Source organism: Peromyscus californicus, unplaced genomic scaffold (genome assembly GCF_007827085.1).
Source record: "Peromyscus californicus insignis strain IS unplaced genomic scaffold, ASM782708v3 Scaffold_10__1_contigs__length_136768540, whole genome shotgun sequence".
NCBI lineage: Eukaryota > Metazoa > Chordata > Mammalia > Rodentia > Cricetidae > Peromyscus > Peromyscus californicus.
The window spans coordinates 34,617,440-34,641,933 of record NW_026294391.1 but is presented as its reverse complement, the minus strand read 5'-3'; the positions used below and the strand labels follow the sequence as shown (position 1 = coordinate 34,641,933).

General features: G+C 39.6%; 1 protein-coding gene across 3 annotated transcripts; it reads right to left on the bottom strand.

The window, feature by feature from the left end:
• Window positions 1-218: 218 nt before the first annotated feature.
• Prdx4 (peroxiredoxin 4) lies at window positions 219-13,881 on the bottom strand. 3 transcript variants are annotated; one of them, XM_052730635.1, is made up of 8 exons: window positions 13,513-13,881; window positions 10,249-10,366; window positions 9,308-9,424; window positions 7,397-7,519; window positions 5,632-5,762; window positions 2,784-2,818; window positions 944-1,021; window positions 219-327 (listed from the first exon to the last, which is right to left on the bottom strand). In XM_052730635.1, exons 1-7 carry the CDS (start codon window positions 13,760-13,762, stop codon window positions 980-982), a joined length of 816 nt encoding a protein of 271 aa, XP_052586595.1. In that variant the 5' UTR covers window positions 13,763-13,881; the 3' UTR covers window positions 219-327; window positions 944-979. The 3 variants fall into 3 exon arrangements, with proteins under 3 accessions (XP_052586595.1, XP_052586516.1, XP_052586672.1); XM_052730556.1 differs by lacking the exon at window positions 944-1,021 and having other exon boundaries at window positions 13,513-13,880; XM_052730712.1 differs by lacking the exons at window positions 944-1,021; window positions 2,784-2,818 and having other exon boundaries at window positions 239-327.
• Between the last annotated feature and the right edge of the window lie 10,613 nt (window positions 13,882-24,494).

Below are 24,494 nucleotides of genomic sequence, written 5' to 3'. Positions count from 1 at the left end.
GATAATAAAATGTGTCAGGCCTCCTTAATACAATGCCTGCAACATGGCACATACTTCATAAATGGCAGTTATGTTGATTATGAATTTGGCTCAATTTGTTATTCCTTAATTTAGAAAGTGAATGCTTTTTTGTATTTAATGTCTACATTCAAAAATAAATACCTTTGGATTATGACAGATTTTGATATTATCTAAGAAAACACAATGGCAAACCAACATGGTAATAACACAGTGACCTTTATTGAGAAGGTCCAAACATCAAAACTGAAGCATTTTTCAGTTCAGTTTGTCGAAATACTTCAGTTTTCCAGCTGGATCTGGGATTATCTGTTTAAAAAGAAAAGGAAATTATTCATTTAAAAAATCCAAAGTACATTATAAATAGTTTAGCATTAATTACCCTCCTGTTGCCTAAAGATGTAATCATTAATTCTGGACACCAAATCAAATTATGTACTATGTTTAGGAAAAACTAGATTTGTCCTACCTACTAATTTAAGCTATCCCAAGAAGCAAATAATATATTTCTCAATGAATTAACATCATCTATACTCAAGCAACCCAAAAGTTATTTATAGCTCTTCTCTTGGCCACCAAGCTTTCATAGCACATTTGGGCCCAACCTAATTTAACACATTGAAAGCATGGCCACAGATGTTAACATATTTTAAAATGTATTTGCTGATTAGATGATGTTATACAATAACCTGAAAAGAAGGCAGTGTGTTCACTAAGGATTTATCAAATGAATTTTTAAAGGTATTTCAAGTATTGGGAGTTGAACCCTGGGTCCTTCAACTGTTAAACAAGAGTGTTAGCACTGAGCTGTATCTAAAGCTCTGTTTACTGCTTTCTTTTTTGAGATAGAACCATGCTGTATTTCCTATCTTAGTTTTGAACTCATGTGTAGCCTAGACAGGCCATGAACTTTTGATCCTCCTACCTCAGCTTCCTAAGTAGCTGGGATTACAGGTTTATATCACTGAGCCTGGCTCAGAATGCAGTGTTTTATAATCTCAAGCTGCAAAGTGAAAAAAAAAGCACAGATAAATAATTCAGTGAATAAATACTCTGAAAGAAAAAGAAACTCCTCCAAAGAAAATCTTAGAGGACATGAAGATACTTCATTAATGGTATGTTAAGCACTAGATATATTAAATGATAAATTTCCATAAGGTTGGCTTATATTTGGTTGATTGTACAGGCTTACACATATAATTACAATTCAGAAACTACTGGTTTAAAAAGCATTTCTCCTTTAAGATAGTAGGCAATTCTGCATGCAGATAGATAGCAAACCAACTGTGACAAAAAATAACATTGCAGATACATTCTAAGTATTCAGCTCCTGAACGATCAGTGGAAGTTCCCAAGAAAATATATATTCACTAGGAAAAGTATTATAGGATAAATATTATACACTTCAGAAAATATGCTATTTATGAGATTAACTTTTAGAGGACATAAACTTCTTTAAGAATCTGGTGAAAACCATGGATTTCCAGAAAAATGTACATGTGTTAGTATATATACTGTATTTAATTTTAGTTGACCAAAATAATTCGATGTGTGTGTTTCTGGGGTTGGTCGTTCTTTTGACACACATTTACTGAGCACCTGCTATATGACAATTATTTAAACTATTAGCCAGACAGTATGCATTAACGAACTAGATAACTAATGTCCCTTGTCTTCAGACTTCTATTTTTCCATTTTTAGACTGGTAAATGTTTTTAAAAGCAGGTTGATGGGATAGTAAATAGGGTTGGTATACAGTGCTGTGGAAAGACTTTCAATATGACATCTAGCTGAAATATGAGTGAAGAAGAGGAGCCAGCCAACCACACAGAGGGCAATGCAGAAAGAACATCAAAGGCTCAGTGGTAAAAGTCATGCAAACCTGATCATCTCTGGAACCCTCATAAGGTGGAAGGGGAGCAGACTTCACAAGTTGTCTCTGCCCTCCACATGGTGGCATGCATAGCCCCCATCATATAAACATACAATGCACAGTAATATGTTTTTAAGAAAAAACAGCAAAGGCAAAGCTCTAAGGCAGGATCCATGTTCAAAAACAGAGAAAGGAGTACATCTGAAGGTAAAACATGACCTACCACCCTTGACTATCTCTGGCTAATGGTACTTCTATTTTAAGAAAATTTCTTCCTTCTTTCCTCTAGTATTTTTCCCTAACTACTGTTTGATTTTCAGAAGATAAAAACTTGAAAGATTTTAGATATTATTTAAGAGAAGGTTAATTCAAGTTTCCAAGTCATTCTATTCAAAGGTTACTTCAAGGACTGCTTATAAAGTGTACCAGTATCCCTAAGGGAGGAAGTGTATCTGTTTGAATCTTTTCTTTCTTTAAATGACAGGGAGCAGACCATTAGCTTCAGTGTTCATTAAAACCAGACTTTCTTCAAAGCTCTCTCCTATGCAGAGACATTGACTCAGGACTGTTTTCTTGGCTCACAATATAGGGAGAAATTCCATACATAGCCTCTAAGTTTATTCTCCTACATCTCTACCTTGCCCTTTTGGTTTCTCCTTTTTTTTTAAACAGTGTATTTCTCTGGACAGTTAGCTTTAAAATTCACAATATTATCCATATTATGACTTCTCTGATTTTAGCTACTCTCCCGCCAGCCCAAGGAATGTCTGCAGCCTGATTTCTGCTTAACAATGTTTACTTCATTTTGGAAATCAGGACACTCTGATTAAAGCTGGCATACATTTTTGGCCCTGGCCATGCCTTTAACAACAACAAGATCAACATGACTTACTGTTTCACTACCAGGTTTCCAGCCAGCAGGGCAGACTAAAAGGAACAAAAATAAGAAAAAGGCAGTTAAAAACAGTTTAATTTTCTTGAGTAACTCCTGAACCTATTTCCATACGAAAGAAAAAATCATATTAAACATGTCCAGACTATCAAGCACTTGGATACTGTTAGCTTGTCTGCTAACACTAAAGAATTTTATTCCTGGAGTTTATTAGCAGGCAGCTTATCTACTTTAGTTTTACCGATTATACTTATTTACAGTTACAATATGAAAAATAAATTGGTATCTATAATAAAATTGGAAGATCTGGGAATCTGATGAACTAAAAGGTCTAGGTGAGGCATCCTCTTGAGTTTACATACATGATCAATAAGATTATCTGACTTATATACTGCTAAGTTGTGTGCTACTACCAAGGTGTGCTGTTTGTTAACAGACTTTAGAATGTGCTGAGTCAGGGACTGAGCTATATTTTCTATACTCCCAAATTTAGCCAAATTATACATTTTTGAGGTACAGAGTATGGTTGATATATGTATACATTGTGGGATTATTGGATCAAAATAACAAACCTGTCTATTAACTCACATAAATCATTGTTTTTGAAGTAAGAATACTTAAAATCTACTCTCATGGGCTGGAGAGCTGGCCTAGTGGTTGAGTGCATACTGCTCTTCAGAGAACCTGAGTTTGGTTCCCAGCATCTATATTAGGTGGTTTATAACCACCTATAACTTTGACTCCAGGGGATGTGATTTTTGGCCCCTGTAGGCATCTGCACATACTCTCACACAGACATATTAACTAACACAAACATGTATTTACTCTCAATGATTACTGTTTAACTTTTTTTTTTTTTGAGACAGAGTCTCACTCTGTAGCTGTGGCTGGCTTGTAACTCACTATGTAGATCTTGCTGGCCTTGAATTTACAGAGATCCACCTATCTCTACCTCCGGGGTGCTAGGATTAAAGGTCTGACCTACCACACTCAATTCGGCAATTACATTTTAAAGGTATATAGAACATATTCTACCTTAGCAAAATTTGACTTTTTTCTATTTAGCTACCACTGAAACTTGAGAAGGATGGACTGCTTAGATTATTGATGTGATACTGAATAATCCTAAGGATTACATTAATTTAAAAAGCTAAATCAGAATGGTCATTCTAACAAGTTCACTGAGATGTAGAGTTTGGGACCAGGCAAGTATTTAAGCAATGTCTTAGGGTTTCTACTGCTGTGATTAAATGCTATGAGCATAAGAAACTTGGGGAGGAAGGGTTTATTCCACTTACACATCACAGTCCATCTTGGAAGGAAGTCAAGGCAGGAAGTTAAGGCAAGAACTAAAGCAGCAGCCATGGAATAGTGCTGTACTTGCTTGTTCCCATGGCTTGCTCAACTTGCTTTTTTTTTTTTTTTTTTTTGGTTTTTCGAGACAGGGTTTCTCTGTGTAGCTTTGCGCCTTTCCTGGGACTCACTTGGTAGCCCAGGCTGGCCTCGAACTCACAGAGATCCGCCTGCCTCTGCCTCCCGAGTGCTGGGATTAAAGGCGTGCGCCACCACCGCCCGGCTACTTGCTTTTTTTAATAGCACCCAGGACTACTTGCCTAAGGGTGGCACTACTAACATTTAGTTGGGCACTCCCACATCAATCATTAATCAAGACAATACCCCAGAGATTCACCTACAGGCCAGCCTGACGGCAGCACTTTCTTAAGTGAGTTCATTACAATACAGTAATAAAATAACTAAACAGCTAAATATAATAATGAAACAAAAATACAACCTATATTACTAAATATTGTCATATTGGTACTACATTTTTTATAGAACTATAATTTAAAAAATTCTAGGAGAAACTTTTTTGAGTTTATCCAAAGGGACTATGCAAATAAGAAATGTTTTTGTATCTTGCTACAGTAAGCAGAAGATAGTAGTGATATTTTGATAAAACATTTAAATTAACAATTTTGCTTGCTAAAAGAAATCTACTAAATTGAGAACCATAATCAGAGTATGTTGGAAGCATTCAAATTACATTTGGGATAAAAAATTAAATTATGCTTCTGTCCACCCCCCACCCCTGACAACACACATTAAAAAAAAAAAAAGATGGGTAGGAGGTCATAAGCCCTGCAAGGGATCCTTACTGTTGTTTTACTCCATGGACATGATGTCATACAGCCTTCTAACAATGTCTCACGTTTGCACACAAATATAGTGCAGCTCTCAGCCTTCATCTGAAAAACTATTTTTTTGCAATGGGGTGTAATTAATGTTAAGATTCATAATTGGTCAAAGTGCTGAGAATAAGTGACTGTTAAGTACTTGGCCCTAAAGAAGACATCTGTATCTCTATGGCTCAGGGAACATCTTGGCAGATGGACAGAGGATGAGGAGGAATATTAGGAAACTATGTCATCTGGACATGACAGTTGTACTCATGTTCACAGCAGTTATGGTTACCTGTACAAGACTGGGCATGTCAACATTCTATCATGGATAAGGAGGGGAGCATAGGCCCCACTTCTTGTTGAAGCATTCAATGGGGGAGGGAGTATCATTTTCTTCAGTGATATAGCTACTAATAAGTTGCCCGCGATCCAGAAAATAACCCCACCCCCAGTCATGTTCATGCAAGCAACCCTAATTAAGCTCAATGGGTCACCAATAAAACCACAAAAGTAGGAGGGAGCTTGGTAGAAAGGAGAAGAGTTTTGGTGGGAGAAATAGATAAAAGGGTAACGAGGAATGAAAAAGAACAAATTCATTATAAAAACATATATGACACTGTCAAATAAAAAAATAAGGTTTTAAAAAAAGAAGAGTAAAAGAAGGGTACCTTCTCCATGCTTGTCAGTGTATTGGAATGCTTGAACCAAACGCAGTGTCTCGTCCACTGATCTACCCACAGGGAGGTCATTCAGAGTAATCTGCCTTAGGACTCCTTTGTCATCAATAATAAAGAGGCCTCTGTAAAGCACAGGGATGGTAAAGGTGATTCCATTGCTTCTCAGTTAAGGTAAGTATTCTGCTATATAGTCATCAGTACTACTCTTTGCCATATAGACTTCTATCCTCCATATTATATACTTTTGGATTAGCACTGTTTAATCATAGTTTGAAAATTTTGTTTTGAGGAACTGGGGAGTTAGCTCAGCAGTTTAAAGTATATACTATACTTCCAGAAGACCCAAGTTCTATTCCCAGCCTCCACTTCAGGCAGCTCATAACTGCCTTTAACTCCCTTCCAGGTAACTGATGCCTCTCTCTGAAGGCACATATCCATACACAGACATACACATATACAGATAATTTTAAAAACCTGTTTTGGGATGAGGGGTTCCTCCCATCTTTCAGGATTTATAAGCAAGCAATGGAGGAGCTTAACGCCTCCTCTATGTATCTTTAGGCAGTTAATGGTTGTTTCTTTCAGCCACTGGAAAGGTGCCCATGGTCCTATAAACCACCCTACTTAAATTCACTGGGCTACACATATATGCAAAAAGGACATCAAAGTAGAAGGATAATTAGGAGAGGAGCAGGAGGAGTGGGACAAGAGTGGATAATGGGAAGTAAAATGTGATTAAGATATAGTCACTATCTACATGTATAAAAATATAATGAAATCCAGTATTATGTATAATTAATGTATATTTTAAAAACTTAATCTATCTGGTGGCTCATTCCCAGCACCGAGGAATCAAAGGCAAACAGATCTTTGTGAGTTGGTGGTCAGCCAATTCCAGGTTAGTCAAGGCTCCATAAGTCTCTGTTTCAGAAAACAATAAACAATCCCTCCCTCTGAAGGAGAAAAAAAAACCCCTTAATCTGAGTTTAAATAATCCCAGCACTTGGGGAGGCAGAGGCAGGATAATTAGGAGTTCAAGGTCATCCTTAACAATGTAGTTCAAATCAAAGCCAGAGCGGGCTAAGACCCTATCTAAAAAAAGAAAAAGCTATTAATCAAAATAAAAGGGCAAATTCAGTATTAGGTAATATTACTTGGTCAATGTTCAACAACTTCTAACTTTTTAAGGCTAAAATTGCCCTTTTTATCAAATAATTCTATTTGTACTTACTAGCTCATGTAAAAGCTGCCAGCCTGGTCTACAGAGTGAGTTCTGGGATAGCCAGAGCTATACTGTCTCAAACAATCAAAAACCAAAAAAGCTGAAAAGGCTGCTGGGTGAGATACTGCCTTAGTCTTTCCAAAGGTACAGTTTTGCAAAGCACTAAGGACACAGTAGAAAAACATTACTAGAGCCATTTCAGAAAAAAGGAAAAAAGAGTGAAGAGGTTAGGAAGCCCAGATACAAGTCTGGTCTCTGCTATTAACTTATTCTATAACTGACTAAATTTATAGAAATCCACACACCTGCTACTTTTATCTGTAAATAGAGGGGCTGTCAAAGTCCTCTAGCTCTAACAGTGTGCAACTCTAGTTTAAATAGGCCATCAACAGTTTAAAGACTAACATTCCTGCAAATAGAACAAAATAGTATTTTTGATCAAAATATCTATCCCCTAACTCTGAAGTACCACATATTTCTAGGAAGATTATACTTGTACTTAGATTTTTCAAAATGTTAACCACAGAAGGGTACCTAAGAGTATGGCCTGAGTCCTCAAGGTATACACCATAGTCCTTTGAGATCTGATGGTTCAGGTCCGAAAGAAGTGGAATTCTTATTGGCCCCAGTCCTCCCTGTCTTCGAGGGGTATTAATCCTGTAATAGAACATTTCATCTCTCAGTGATAAGTGACATATTAAAAATCAACTCTTTCCGCACATGAAAGTACATAAAACTATATATATATATATATATATATATAAAAATATATATTTATATATATATCCCCTTTATAACAAAAGCAGACCACTGTACCTTTTTTTCTCACTGGGTAGTATATCACATCCTAGAAGTACTAAATGTTGATACACATGGCATTTTTAATGTACAAAATATCATATTTTACTGATCTCTACTGATAGACATCAAACCGATTGCATTTTTCTTTTATAAACATTGCTGAAAGCATCCTATACACTCATCCTTCCATATGTCTCTGTTACCTACCTTCTAGAAGTAAAATTGATAGGGTGTATAGTTTAGGTATGCAAGATAGTTAGGATAACTGGCTGACCTCCAACTCAGAGATCTATTTGCCTCTGCTTCCCCAGTGCCGGGACCAAAGACATGGGCCACATGCTCAGAAAGACTTAGGGTTTTTTAAACATACATTAATTATATATAATACTGGATTTAATTATAATAAAAGGGTGTGTCTTAAGTCTTAGAATGGATCACAAGACAAAGCCTTGAAAGAGAGGTAGGATGCAATGAGAAGATCTTTCACTGCTCTGCAAGGCCAAGAAATACAAACTCCATGGGAAGCAATGAGGGAACTTAATCACAATCTCAAATCCATCAATCTTCAGATTTAAGTATCTGTAACATGAAATTATAGCACTTGAGCACTGTTCCCCCATGGAATGACACTGACATAGCAGCAAAATTAAAACAGAAACAAAAATACTGCTCTGGAGGTCTGCAGCCCCAGTTCTGACACCTAAGTAGAAACCTTAGCTAGTATTAGTATAAAAGTTATCTAGTTAAGAACACAGCCCCCAAATTCCAATAGAAAAGGACACTGGAGGGCTGGAGAGATAGCTCAGTGATTAAGAGCACTGTCTGCTCTTCCAGAGGTCCTGAGCTCAATTCCCAGCAACCACATGGTGGCTTACAATAACCTATAATGGGATCTAATGCCCTCTTCTGGCATGCAGGTATACATGCAGATAAGAGCACTCCTATATAGATAAATAAATCTGAAAAAAAAAAAAGAAAAAGAAGAAAAACACATCTCAATCATTTGGAATGGTATAACTTTTTCATTAGTTAACATGATAAAGCAAATGAACATGTAGATTTAATGTTCTTCTATTAGTAATCAGGATATATATTGTAAGTCTCAGACTAACTGGACTTTGTCCTATATAGTTAAACATTTTAATATGTCTATTGTCCGAATGCCATTCTTTCACCCCTCTATTAACACCGAGGTTTTTTTTTTCCAATGTTAGCCAATGAGACAGGGAGAAATGGCATGTCTTGTCCTTTTAACTTGCAGTTCTTTGCAGTTTGTTAGGTGAAATATCTTCTCAATAATACATTTTTATAAGTTACTTTTAGACTAAATTTTTGTTTTTGTATTTTGAGACAGGATCTTACTTTGTAGCCTGCACTGGCCTTGATTCAGAGATCCTTCTATTTTAGCCACAGTAGTCTAAAATTAATTCTTAAAAATTACTGCTTTTTGAAAACTATAAAAGCTAATGATTGAACATTGATGACTATGTAACAGAAGTGTTTTAATTTTTCTTCACATTAAGGATACCCAAATAATTATTCTATTATAATAATTATTATAATATTACCATATTAAGAGCTATCTGCACATGACTAAGAAGTAAATCTACTCATTTTATCCCAGACTTAAGGCAAAACACTGACCAAGCCAAGTGGGTAAACTGAGAGTCGACAGAGCATGCCACCACTTCAGTATTTATAGATCTGAATTCTTCAATTCGGTCACCAAAAGCGATGATTTCAGTTGGACACACAAAGGTGCTGGAAGTTGAAAAAGGAAAACAAGTCAGTATTCTCAAAATAAGCACACATCTGAATTTTCAAATGCGTTTTTGCTTACTACAGACACTTCTGAGTATATAAAAACACACCTTAAGGACAGCTGATAGATGAGTTTTCTCCAAGTGAAATTCTAAGACAATATTTAATATTCTAAAGGAATTTCCAGTTCTCAATAGCATTTCAACAAATTTCCTTCTTATAATTCAATTGATCAGTATGGGACCAATGTTTCCTTCATCCTCACAGCAGCACCATTTCATTAATTTATTAGTTGCTTTTTGTAACCCCCCCAAAATTCAAATAGAAAAAAATAAGAGGTTGTGATAACTAATTCTTTTGTTTGTTTGTTGCTTTTCATTCTTGTCATGAGTAAGGTATTTTCAGAATTGTATGTTTCAAAATAAACTCCTTGATTGAGTAACTACAAGACAATTTACAATTGACTTTACAGCCATCCAAATAATGCTGTCAGAATTGAAGAACCTCACAATAAAAAAATTAATATATATATATATATATCTCAAAGATATTAATATTAAAACGTTCAAATCTCAGGAAAATGATACAGCAAATAAAAATAGCAAAGCCTTTATAGTAAACAGAATCATATATTAACTCTTGCATTAACTACTTGCTAAAATATTATTAGACTATTTTCTTGTCTTTATGACTCAAATATATGGTAGATATTACCTTTCTCCTCTCTGAACCATCAGTTGAAAAACAAATTCTGTTTGTTGTTCTTAGACAGCAAATGACAAAGACTGGCATTTTACTAGTATTTACTTGCATGTATAACTTACAAATCGAGTGGGTAGAAGAAAAAAACCAAGTATTTCCCACGATAGTCAGTCAGTTTGAGCTCCTTGAATTCTCCATTTATCACAGCTGTTCCTTCCCAATATGGTGCTGGCTTGGAAACTAAGAAAGAAAAACATAATGTTCTATAACACTAAGATAGTTGTTAGAATGGCAAAGGACAGCTTTAAAGAAACACTAAAAATTGGGGCTTCTAAAGCTTTGGACTTTGTTGGCAGTCTGGAAGCTTAGACTTCTGAGAACTTAGAACAATAGCTTACTGTTAGAGAATACAAGATACATAGAATTACAAAGGAAACCAATTACCCTGAAATGCAAATATAAGCATTTAAAAAGTTGGTGATATAGTAATAGCTGTGTGTTCATTCACAACACCTTCAAGGTACAAAATGTGGGAGTGATCCTATAACTCTGCCAGGTAACACTGACAGGATCACTGCAATAGCTATCATACAGCATGAAAGTCTCTGTCTCAATGGGGAACAGGTACAAGTAAGTATTTCTTGAGTGAGTGTGAGTTTTTGCTTATATAATAGGAGGAAATGCTAAATTTCAGTTGAATATTAGTGAAAATACATATAGAAATTTTCCTGGTTACTATAATTACTAACACACATAAATTGAATGAAATAAGAATGTTTCTGCCTATGCCCACAAAGTCTTACATCTTATCCTTGTACTAAATACTGGCTATTTTACTTCAGCCCCTCTAAGTTATCCCAGATCATGGGATAGTTTTCCTGGAAGGCTTTGAAAAAGGAGACACCCCCCCACACACACACACCACTTACTCCACTTGAAACAGGTTTCAAGTGACCTGATGCAAATTCAATAGTGCTGCTGTCCTGTAAGGGCATGCTATAACTCTAGCTAGCACCCTTTGATAATTATGTCCCTTCATACTGTTGACACATTCAAATAACACTTTCAAAACCATTACATATACTAAGATCAATACTTTCCTCCAAGTTGAACTAAAGTTTCTAGACTCAAGCCTTATACTTCTGTGTAAAAGCCAGCACTAACAGTTGCTCTACAGAGACAAATTGAAGATGAATTTCCTTGTGATGTTTGTAACATGTGATTTCTTACCTTGAGTCAGAACTACCTAATATAAATAATCCTGATCTTATTAAGAAAGGCCAGAAGATAAAATTAGAAATCTGCTAAAGTTTGTATATTTTATATTCACTACTTCAAATGCTTAAATAAGAAAGAGGTTATAATAATTGTAATGATCTGTTATGACACTTCTTAAGAATTTTACATGTACAGAAAATCATGTCAGGAAAATAAATCTTGTTCTGAAAATTGATGTTTGCAAATATTTGGTTTTGATCGAGTAATTGAAGTTACTTTGCTAAGATTTTTAAATACAATTCCAAAAGCAGCCCTCTCTATCTATTAAAAAACAAAATGAAACAAAAAACATGGTGATGCACACCTTTAACCCCAGCATTCAAGAGGCAGAAGCAGGTGGATCTCTGTGAGTTCAAAGCTAGCCTGATCTACATAGTGAGTTCTAGGACAGCCAGGGCTACATGGAGAGATCCTGTCTCAACAAAACAAACAGCAATGTCTTAAATATGCATTAGCATAAGGATTCTGGTAAACAAAGAGAAGAATAATGAATACAATTTAAATCCCTTGTCTCTCTAACTATCATCAGCTGAACTACTGTTAACATTTTGATCTTTCCTACTTTTTCCCAACATAAATCTGGATCATGGTGCATCCTCATCTTTTCCTCCCATTGAAAATGTAAATTATGACATTTTACATGTTATTAAAATGATCTGAAAATATAGCTTTAAATGCTCTACAATATCTCCTTTATGAGTAAAAATCCTCATTTTCTCCAATTCTAGATCAGCTTGTATATGACATAGATATGCAACAATTATATAAAAATTTGAAATACTTTTGGTAAACAGAAAGCTATTATAACTACTAGTTTTTCTTTTTTACTTCCAAATACAGCTTTGCAATGGCTTTGTTTCCAACAGGAAGTATATTGGAGTAAACACATTTCAGACTATCTTCCTCAGGCAAGTGAAATCAATGGGACTTGGAAATTTTTTTTTTTTTTAAGCAAAACTGGCTTTCTAAAAACAATCGCAAAGTTGTTAACTTGTACTATGAAACTACAAATGTTTAAGGGGGTAAAACAGCTTTTCTCATTCATTACATGTGGTAGCGACATCGTATTATCTCTGGAGGTTCCTAACTGTGAAGTAGCCCGGTATGATGAGGCAAATTTGTAGTCCCAGCTCTCTGCAAGCTGAAGTAGGAGTCTGAAGCCATTCTGTCAGATCTGTCCAGGCGCTATGCTCAAAAAGCAGACTACAAACTGTCAAGTATAACTATTTTTTCACTGAATACTAGGACATAATGTGCTGCAACAGCCAAAATTCAAACATACACCTACTGAATGTCAAATAATCCCCAGGAAAAGTGGGTTAGGGAAAAGCAAGAAAGACAGGGGCTTTGTCTGGATGCTCTGGTCACTTCTTTTTGGCAATCTTAATATCCAGATGCAGCAGGCCTCAACTTTCGCAGTATCTACTTAGTCTGACGTGTCTTTTCTGAGTGGCCACTAGCTTCAAACACTGGACAGAAAGACAAATATTGAAAAGCGCAGTTGGCAGGACACCATCAACCCAATTGTGCCACTGCCACCCCCAACCCCAGTTTCCCTCCAAAATACTCGATATAATAAAGTCTTCATTTTTTTTTAAACATCAATACCCACTAACTCTACAAATTTTGGGGAAATGAATTTCAATAAGAATCTTTGTATGGTATGAAAAAAAAGTTTGACCTTCTGAACATTCTGTTTAGCCACTTTTCTGTTTAATCAAACTTTCTGTGAATCATTATTCAACTTATCAATGCACTTTCTTCCCTGAAAAAGACAGGACTGCTGCAGGCATTTTCGGATATTTAAGGAAGTCTTTTAGTTTGCACAACATCCTCTACGCCTGCGAGCCTGGGACTAGGAACACCCCGATTTGCGGCTTTAGGGGTAACCGCTACCTCTCCCGAAATCTGATCGGAGGAAACCATCTCTTTCTTCATACCAAGAACCTACCTCCATCCTCACACCCACAAAGGCAACGGGGTGGACCCAGAGCAGCCTTGGGGGTGCGGCCCAACTCCAGCCCCACCCTTTCGTAGCATCCACGACAAGGGTCTAAGTATCCCCGAGTTCTGCCCCATACACCCAACCTCCGCAGGGCACCACCTACTCTTGGCTTTGCTTAGATGCAAGGAGTGATCTGCGACCGAAACCCGGGACACCTCTCCCGGGTACACTTGTCCACCAGCATAGAAGTGGCACTCATTTTCGCGGGTCCGGAACCGCTCCTCAGTCTCCAAGCCCTGCAGAGCTTCGGTCCGCAATAGGAACAGCAGCAGCCAGGGCAGGAACAGCACCACCTTTTGAGTCCAGCGACGGGATGGAGTCGTCGCGTCCAGCAGCTTGGACCGCGCCTCCATGACCGAGCGAGCGCGAAAACACGTCCCTCAGAGAAAGCTAGGAGTCCCCCCGCCCCGCCGCCAAGAGGCTAAAACGGCGCGCTAGAGACCGCGCGAACCAGGGCGCGGCCTCGCGAGACTTGCTCCGCCCCACTCCGCCCCCCCCCGCCACGTGGGCTCAGGCCCCGCCCCTCCCCCCAACGCGCTTCTGCGCCTGCGCCTGCGCCATAGAGCGGGCCAAGCTGAAAGTGTTTTCCCAACTCATCAAAAGCCGCTTGCAGAGGTGGGTGGTGACTTTCTCCAGAGCTCTGGCGACCAAAGTCCTTGCAGGTGTGCTTCCATGTCCATCTCTATAACAGAGCTTCCCTACCCTCTCACTCCATCTCTTCAGAAGTTCAACATAACCTATGTGCCTGGGGAGGACTTGTAATAGGTACTATTTATTGTTTTGAGACAGGGTTTCTCTGTGTAGTCCTGGCTGTCCTGTAACTCTGTAGACCAGGCTGGCCTCAAACACACAGAGATTCCCCTGCCTCTGCCTCCCGAGTGCTGGGATTAAAGGCGCGCGACCACCACCGCCTGGCTGCAATTTATACTTATAGTTAAAGTCACCTTCATACATTTTGTTGTTTTTGAGAGATTATATTTGTGTGCACTTAGGGTACCAGTGTGATGAATTTAACGACACACCACTCCATTTTCCAGTCAAGATGTGAAAAGTTGTAAGAAACTCCTAGTGCGGTACAAAAGCACAATTACCCATTTACCCACCTAACCCTCTCCCTCTGTTGCATTGCCTCTCCTACAGATGATATACTACAGCATGCCCCGCCACCATTTTTTGTGATTGCCTGGCGCCTAGAGGCAGTCCCTCCATTTTAGCTTGTCAAAGACTGAATTGTGACGTCACCCGTCAGCTCACGTGACCTAGCGCTGCCTTCATGCACTGCTAACCACAACTCTGTTTTAGACCCTGCTGGTCCTTCTATTCACATCTTTTTAAAAATTACTATTATTGTTGTTATTAATTATTATTATTTTGGTTTTTCAAGACAGCGTTTCTCTGTGTAACAGTTCTGGCTGTTCTGGAACTCACTTTGTAGACCAGACTGGCCTTGAACTCACAGAGATCCACCTGCCATTTTATTTTATTCTAATCGGTGTTTTGTCTGCATGTGTGACTATGCATCGTGTGTGTGCCTGGGGCTCATAGAGGCTAGAGGATTGCATTGACACATACCCTGAAACTAGAGCTACAGAGAGTTGTGAGCTGCCATGAGAGTGCTGGGAATCAAACCCGTGTCCTTTGGGAGAGCAGCCAGCACTCTTTACTGAGCCATCTCTCCAGCCCCCTAATTCCATCTTTAATACAAAAATTTTGACTCTGGACCATTATTGTGTCTGGTCTCCCTTCCTGTACACATGTTTGACCCATTAATCCTTTCACACCATACTTTCCCAATGCACAATTGACATGCATTATATTACTCTATTAGTCTAGTATTCTTTTCCCTGCAGTGTCATCTATTAATGTAGTTCCATGATTTCCCTCTCTAGACATAGCCTTTTTTCAGTTTGGTGAAAACCCCGGGATAAAGGGGTCTAAACTGAAAAGCGGTATGTCCTGTCAATCTTTCTCTTCGAGCAGGAATTATAGGGCAAACAGATAGTTTGGTGACTTAAGTGTGTCCCAGGTGTGTATGTTTTAAAAATCAAATGTGGTGCAGGGTTGGGGTGAGGGGTAGAGATGCTCAGTCTTAAAGCATATGTCCAGGAGATTCTGGGTTCAGTTCCCAGAAGCTTCGCTGTTCACCTCCCACCCCGCCCCCATCTTTGGACTGAGAGGAGACTATACTTACTCATAACAGTTTCCTGTAGCTCTTCACTTTCTGGAGGTCCATAGATGATAGGCCTCTGACGTGGTAGCTCTCGCTCCCATTCTTCTCCTTCCCTAGCCTCCTGCTCAACATGGAACGGAAATGGGATCCTGGGGGCTCGGATTTGAGTCCCAGAGACTCGACTAAGGCCTATGCCCCCTCTCGGGCGGCTGCGGTGATCCATGGTGACTGTAAAACAGCCACTAGCCTTAATGAATGCTAGGCCCTGAGTTGGGTCTCTTAGTTTGAATTTGAGTTAAAAAAAAGCTGGGAGAGAGTGATATATCCCTACACCTGTTTGCCCTAGGCTGAGCTGAGGTGACCCAGTTGGTAGCAGGGACTGCTCACCAGCTGGGCCCCAGTAAAGCCCCTGCCCACTGGGGAGAGTGGCCAGGTTAGCCACCTCCCTGCCACCTACTCTGTGTCCCTCAGTTGCTCTGAAATCTCTTGGTAGCTGGCATTCTGAGTGTCACTTGCTCTGAGGCCTTTCAGCCAATGGTATTTGAGCAGACATTATGATGTCATAGTAGCATCCACCAGGAAGCTTGAAGTGGGGGCCTTTAAGTCCCTCCCCCCCTAAGGCCACCCTTACCCTCAAGGCCCCTACCATCCAGCTAGAGTCAGTTACTCATTAAAAATGTAATACCATCACACACGAGGGGGTGGTTCAAAATATCACAAATATTAATCAATGGTCACCTAAGTCTATATATTAACTTGATTTGCCCACACATTGTTTTTTACTTCTAATGCGGCCCTACATAGTACTGACACTGTGAGAAAAGTGTACATCTTTTCGTAATTGGCAAAGTTGCAATATATCCTGTGGAATCTGTATCTGATATTGTTGTGGGTATATTTGCAGGTTCCACTATGGATCTCAGAGTGCAGGCTCTAATCATGTCCAGTTTCTTCCCTCTGCCTAGTAACTTAAATAATCTCTCAGTTACTGCACCAGACTTTTTGTGGTCTACACATGTGTTGGGGTTCTTTTAGTTCTCTGGATGAACTACATAGCTACTTCTCCACATGTTCAACATTTGTTTCTGGAAACACTGATTTGGTTTGTTATTGTTGTTTGCTGGTGGTTCAGGTTGTATCCACAGCTGCCCTTTTATTGTTTATTTTATTGTTCCTTATTGTCATAAGTTCCATCCTCAGCCTCTAGAGTTTTCTAGTTACTCATTCCTGTACTCCTTAGCTTAAAGGGGACAGAGGCCATGCTTTCTGACTCTTTTTGTCATTTTGTGGAGGTAATGGGGGAAGGAAAATGAAGACATGACTACTCCAAGGCATGGTTGAGGTGAAGGTTTTTATTGTAGATATGAGGGAGAGAACAACCAAAGGCATCTGGAAGAGTCCAGACTGAACCAGGCCATGAAAGGAGATGGGGGAGAGCCAGAGAGGAGCAAGAGAGGGGACCAGGAGAGAGTGCTAGGGTCCTGGAGAAGTCCCACAAAAGACCACCATCCACATATACAATCAACAAGAGTGTTTATTTTTCCAGTATACTAGAGCCGTCTATCCCACACAAAGGCAAGATGGCGATGTGTTGGGGAATATTATTTTAAGGTGTGTTACTTTTGCTTGTGTTGCATTTGTTTAACTCTGTGAAGCTGTGTTACTGTGTCTGTGTAAAACAACTGATGGTCTAATACAGAACTGGCCAATAACAAGGCAGGAGAGAGAAACAGGCAGGGCTGGCAAGCAGAGAGGATAAATAGAAGGAGAAATCTGGGAGGAGAGATTGAGCAGCCAGGGAAGGAGGAGGACTCCAGGGACCAACCACCCAGCTACACAACCAGCAACAGAGTAAGATTTACAGAAGTAAGAGAATGGGAAAAACCCAGAGGCAAAAGATAGACTGGATAAGTTAAGGAAAACTGGCAAGAAACTAAGCTGGACATTCATAAGTAAGAATAAGCCTCCATGTGTGGTTTATTTGGGAGCTGTGTGGCAGGCCCTACAAAAGAGAAAAAATAATTAACAACTGTTATGACTCTGAGAGAGATGTGTGAACTCCTTTTAAGAATAGCCAAGGGGAATCGTAAGGCTCTTAGGTCACTTTAGATGTGATTGGTTCAAGCAAATAGCAATCATATCAGTACATTCCAATTGGCCAGCGCTAGTTAGAGGCTGGTCAGAGTACAGTTTTCCATTTTGGCGCAGGCCTGGGCAAGTCCCTGGCTTTGTCCTTGAGCTGCTATGAAGGCTGGCTGGCCTAGCACATACTGACTGTGGGGGCTGGCTCAGTGGCCCAGGCTTGGTGTGTCCTATGTCCCTTGTCCCTGTGGTCAGGGGCACCAGTGATTAATTGCCCTTTGTTTGTGGCTCTTCCTCAGAAACTGCCTGCTTGGCTCCATAAAGCAGGGGCCGAGGCCTATGGCGTCTGCTTGGTCCTCTTGAGAGCAGAGACTAAGAGAAGAACCAGGAGGCCAGAGAGCATGTGGACAAATGGCTGAGTTATATAGCAATCAGAAGCTGGGGGAAGAGAAGCAAAACTTGAGGGTTGGAGAGGTTTAGGATAGGGAGTAGGGTGAGAATTGCAAGAGAGGAGGTAGGACTCTGTAATAGGTACTTGTGATGCTGAGAGGGTCTGGTGGCAAGCCCTGATATGCTAATAGGCAGCTCATCTTGTTCAGGGTTTCTTTGGGACCTAACCATGGGGAGGTAAACGTCTAGAATATTTACTAAGTTGTGAGGATGTTGAAACAGCATTTTCAAAGGTCCATGTAGTCTATGGCCACAACACCCTAACCACATCCAATCAAATCTCAAAGGGCCATGTAGGAGGAAACTAAGGTCTCCCTTGAAGTACCACTCCCACCTTGCCAGCCTTGTGAATAGACAGTCTTGGAAGCAGATAGAGCTGTGTTTGATTCTGGTGACTGCAGCTACATGAAACACCTCAGGCAAGAATCTCTGCAGTTTACCTGTTCCTCAATTTATGACCCATATATACTGTGAGTTTCATGAGAATTTATTACTGTTTTAGAATAAAAGAACCAAGCCTCGATATGGTTCCTGTATTGGTATTCTTCGTATTCATGTTACATAATGTCAGCATTAGCTTAAAAAGTAAACATTCAAGGCCAGGAAGTTGTCTCAATGCGTAAGTGTGCTTGCTGCGCAAACCAAACATCCTGACTTTGAGCCTGTGTCTTAGTTTGCTTTCAATTTCTGTGGTAAAGCACCATAACCAAAAGCAATTTGGGGAAGAAAGGTTTATTTGGCCTACACATTCTCATCATAGTCCACCGTAATGAGAAATCAGGGTAGGAAGCTAAGGCAGGAACTGAAGTAGAGACCTTGGAAGAATACTGCTTCCTGGGTCACTACCGATGGCTTGCCTAGCCTGCTTACTTTTACAACTCAGGAATACTGGTCTGGAGGTGGCATTGCCACAGTGGTCTAGACCCTCTCACATTAATTCTTAATTAAGAAAATGTTCCACAGAGTTACCTACAGATCATCTGATGTAGGCATTTTTTCCTCCAGTGGAGGTTTTCTGTTCCCAGATGACCCTAGATTGTGTCAAGTTGACAGAAACCTCACCAGCACATCCCAGAATCTACATAAAGAAATCAGATTACAGTGACATAATACTCTTAGAGGGAGATGGGAGGCCAGGTAGCCTAAAGTACAAAGTAAAAAGAGTTATTCTGTCTCAAGATGAAAAGTGAAGAACTGATTCTTGAAGTTATTCTCTAATCTCCACACATGTATGAACTTGTGCCTTGTGCACACACATGCACACACACACACACACACACACACACACACACACACACATTTAAAAAGAGTTCAAATGAATGAGGATAGCATAAGGTCATCAGCAAAGGCTCACAGAGCAGAAAAATCACAGCTGTTTGTCTCACACCATTGCTGCATTGAAAGCAGCAAATTCTGCTGCCTGTCTTGTATAGGCCGGTAAGGATTGTTAGTGGAGAGGATATGAGAAAGGCCAATTTTGAATGTGATTTTTCACCTTAATTTATATTTATTAAAGTAATTGAGAGCATCCAGTGGCTAGAAGCTCTCTCAAGTATCTCTCATAAGCCGGGGACAAGACTTTAAAATGTTTTTAAAAAGTTAAAATTTTGAAGACACTAGAATCCGCAAGGTCTTTGGATATTTATAAAGGCACTGATGTTGTGGGTCCTGAAAGGCCTTTGAATTCCCAAATATTTTCCTCAAACACCTGTCCTACTGCCTAACACTGTCATTGCCCCATTTATTCTTAGATTGAGGCATCATAATTTCATAGTACAAACTCACAGAGATGTAACTTTTAAAACATACCCTAGATTATTTATTTAATTTCAGAAACTCTTTGTAAGTATCTGCTATATGCTAGATACTGTGATTGGAAGGCAAAGATAATAAAAATGGACACACCCCAGCAATGCTCAAGCTAAAAGCCAAGTGGAACTCACAACGGTGGAGCCAGTGGTCTGCAAATGTTTCAATATGGACTAATAAAAAAAGACAGAAACCTCAAGCTTCTGAGGACCTACAACATAGCATGTAGGAGTTGGGCTGCGGTGGCCCAGAGTGAGTAGGTTATGAGGGAAATCTTTTCTTGAGAACTGATACTTGGGCCCCTGAAGATGAGGTAGGTATAAGTAGGTGAAGGCATGTCCCGAGTAGAGTAGGGTGATTTAAGGAAGATGAGTATCCCAGATGTCCAGACACTATGATGGAAGCCTTAACACTGATTAGATTAAACTGATCTTCAGCAGCTGAATGAGATCTGAGGACTTGATAGCATGAATTATTCTTTTGACTTAGGGAGAAGGCAACTTGAGCCCTAGAAAGGGTATTGAACTAGAAACAGGTGGAGCCTGACTTGAAGTTTAGATGTTTAGCATCCAAACTCATTATTGGATTTTGTTTTTCGTTTGTAAAATGCAAATACTTAGTCTGTTTTATCTTTTGCCAGTTTCATGCACTTATATAACGGAGTTTAGACATTTGCACCCCTCTAAGTCCCTCTCTTACTCCTCTCTCTTCCATTGGAATACTTCTTTTCACTAAGTCTCCCTGTTATTTTAGTGCCTCCTTTTTGTGTGTGGTTCACTGAGTGTAATAAGAGCCACTTGCTGGAGCTTGGGTAGGAGGTTATTTACTGAAGTTAGGGCAAGATATCTGTGGCTATAACACTGAAGAAAATGACATTCCCTTCCCTAACAACTGTTAATTGCAAATAGTCCCTCTGGGAGGGGTGGGACTTCATGGACCTGAATGCTTAATCATTTTTTGGCTGCCTTTTTCCTTTGTAGTATTTATCAGTTCCTGTGATTATGTGATAAATATCCATCAAGTAATACATTCAAAATATGTCTGTTTTGTTTAGAATAGCATTTCCAGCAATAATCATGTTGTGTCACATCTTTTATTCTCAATAAAATAATCACTGAAAATGTTAAGAGGCCAGCCACAAGATCTCAGGTAAGAGATCATTAGTAAGGCCTAGATCATTTACAAGTATATGCATGGTATGAAACCATACTTAAGAAAGTTGAGTATAGGAAAGTAGATGACAACAGGTCCGTACAAAACAAATTTTTTCCTAAGAAAGACTCATTGTATCACTGGAGCCCCAATTTGGATCAGAGAACTACTGTATACCTCCTAGGTATTCCTTGGGAAACGGGTTGAGGAGAAGAAAAAGGAGGAGGAGGAGAAAGGGGCAGAAGAACAGGAAGAGAAAAAGGAGGAGGTGAAGGAGGCAGAGGAGGATAAGCAAAGGAAGGAGGAAGAGGAGGAGAAGAAAGGGCAAGGTTGGGGAGCACAACTAAAAATACAGAAGGAAATCAAGAAAAATGGAAGAAAAGGAAGTCTAGGGCAGAGAGCTAGAGAGTGAGTAGCAACAGAAAGGAGGGAAAGGTGGAACTCCTTTGTTTTGGTTTGCTTTCTATTGCTGTACTAAAGACAAAGACCAGAAGCAAGGTGGGGAGGAGATGGTTTATTTGACTTAAAGGTTACCTTCCATCATCAGGGGGAGATAAAGCAGGAACTCAAGGCAGGAACTGAGGTAGAGGCCATGGAGGGGTGCTGCTTACTGGCTTGTTCCTCATGGCTTGTTCAGCCTGCTTATAGAACCCAGCACCACCAGCCCAGGGATGGCATTACCCACCATGGGCTGGGCCCACCCACATCAATCACTATTTAAGAAAAGGCCCTACAGGCCTGCCTACAGGCAACTTGATTAGAGGCATTTTCTCAACTGAGGTTCCTCTTACCAAATAACTCTATCTTGTGTCAAGTTAACAAACAAAACAAAACAAAATAAAAAAAAAAGAAAAACCACAACCAAACAAGCAAAAACCAAGCAGGACATCTTTCATTCCATCCTTTTCTGAGATGTTAGGTGCATACAGATGTCACCATATGCGTGACTGCCATTAACACTCCTTTCCCACATTTTAAGCAGAAGCCTTGAGTGGATGACCGAACACCCAGGCTGTCATGATAGAACTCTCATCCAGTGTCTGATGGAAGCAGATGCAGAGATCCACTGCCAAGCCCCAGGTGGAGCTCCAGGAGTCCAATGGGCAAGAGAGAAGGAGGGATTGTAGGAGCGAGAGATATTGAGACCATGATTGGAAAAAGCACAGGGACAAATAGCCAAACTAGTGGAAACACATGAACTGTGAACCAATGGCTGAGGAACCCCCAACTGGATCAGGCCCTCTGGATAAGTGAGACAGTTGATTAGCTTGAACTGTTTGGGAGGCCCCCAGGCAGTGGAGCCAGGACCTATCCTTGGTGCATGGGATGACTTTTTGGAGCCTGGGGCCTAAGCTGAGACCCTTTGCTCAGCCTTGGTGTAGGGAGGAGGGGACTGGACCTGCCTAGGCTGATTCTACCAGGCTGGGCTGACTCCCCAGGGGAGACCTTGCCTTGGAAGAGGTGGAAATGGGAATGGATTGGGGGGGAAAGCTGGGGTGGTGGGAGGACAGGGGAATCCGTGGCTGATATGTGAAATTAAATTAATTATAAAATAAAAATATTTTTTTAAAAAAAGCAGAAGCCTTTTAGATGAGTGGATTTTTCAAGTTGTCTTTTTTCTTTCTGATTTAAATGACCACTTTGAGGCAACAGGGAAGCAAGATTTCTTCTTCCTTCATTCTAGAGTGGGAAAAGAATTACAGAATCTTCTGGAAAGGCCCATGTAGGAAGAAGAAATAATGGAGGCCTCTATTGAACTATACTCTTCACCTTTCCAGTTTTGTGACTTTGAAGGCAGATATTCAAGTTGAATCTAGTTGATTCTCATGCCTTTAGGCCACAGATGACCTCTTGATTGCAATATCATGAGATGGTCTGGGCCAGAACCCACCACTTCAGCCATTTCTGATTTGGTAGCCCATATAAACTGTGAATTTGGAGTATTTATACTTTTTGTTTTATTTTGCAGTTTTTTGAAATATAGTGTGTGTGTGTATATAATTTGAAGTTTTAAAATGTGTAGTTCAGTGATTTTATTATTGTCCTTGTTATTTATTGATTAGCTTCTTGTTTGGGAGCATTTTCATCACTCCAAAATGATATTTCCTACCACTTAGCAAACAATCTCAGTGACTCCTAGTCTTTGTAATCTACCAACTGATGATATGGGATTGCTTATTGTACATATATCCTATAGATAGAACCATATGATATCTGGTCTTTTCAGAATGACTTCTTTTTAAGAGTCTTTTTATGGAGCCTTGGTTGGCCTGATACATGTTGTGTAGCTCAGGCTGGCCTTGAATTCACATTAATCTTCTATTTCTTAATTTAAAAAACTACTTATTTTTATGTGTATAGGTGTTTTGCCTGTGTGTATGCCTGTGTACCACATGTGTTTAGTGCCCAAAGAAGCCAGAAGAGTGTGCCAGAATCTGGAATTGGAATAGTTACAGACTGTTTTGAGCTTCCATGTAGGTGCTGGAAATTAAACCCAGGTCTTCTGGAAGAGCAGCCAGTGCTCTTAACCACCAAAGTATCTCTCCAGCCACAATACAACTAATCTTGCCTCAGCCTCCTAAATGCTGGAGCCACAGGCAAGAGTCGCCACATTTAATTCAGAATGGTTTCTTACATATACATAATGTTTCATTGTTCATTATTTTTGTAGAATACACATATTTTCTTACTCTGAATATTTATTTAATAGTACATCCAAATATTCACTTTTAATTTAGCATTATCATAATGGAAAGAACCTGTAGGGGGAAGTTGTTTTTAGAGAAGCAGACAAGCTTCAGATTCATATTATATTTTTTTTATTTTTTAATAAATTTATTTTAACTTTATTTTATATGCATTGGTGTGAAGGTGTCAGATCCTGGAGATCTGAACTTACAGACAGTTGTGAGCTGCCATGTGGGTGCTGGGAATTGAACCCGGGTCCTCCGGAAGAGCAGCCAGTGCTCTTAACCATTGAGCCATCTTTCCAGCCCCTTCATATTGTACTTTTACTTTTATACCATGTGTTAGAGATTAAGCTGGAGAACAAGATTTGTAGTAACAAGTTTTTTTTTTAAATTTTATCTAGAACTAGACTGAGACTAATGTAATCTGCTTTTACTATCAAAGGCCTAGCCTTCCTATCAACCATGAACTATATTTTTTTCCCATTCAGGTAGCAGCAAAAATGAGGACTAGGTTGTGGAAAAGGCCCTTTGCTTGACATTAGGTAATACAAATGTTAATATTTAGCATTCAGAATCATAAAGTCAGTGGGAGGGGCGGGGCTACTGAGAGCCCACCTCTAGTTGAGGGAAATTGGCTGTTGATGGCAGTTGAAGGAGGGAGTCACTTTAGAGTCACTTTTTCTGTGGGGGTGTGGGCCGCTGATATGTTGCCCATGCCCCATTGGATGACTT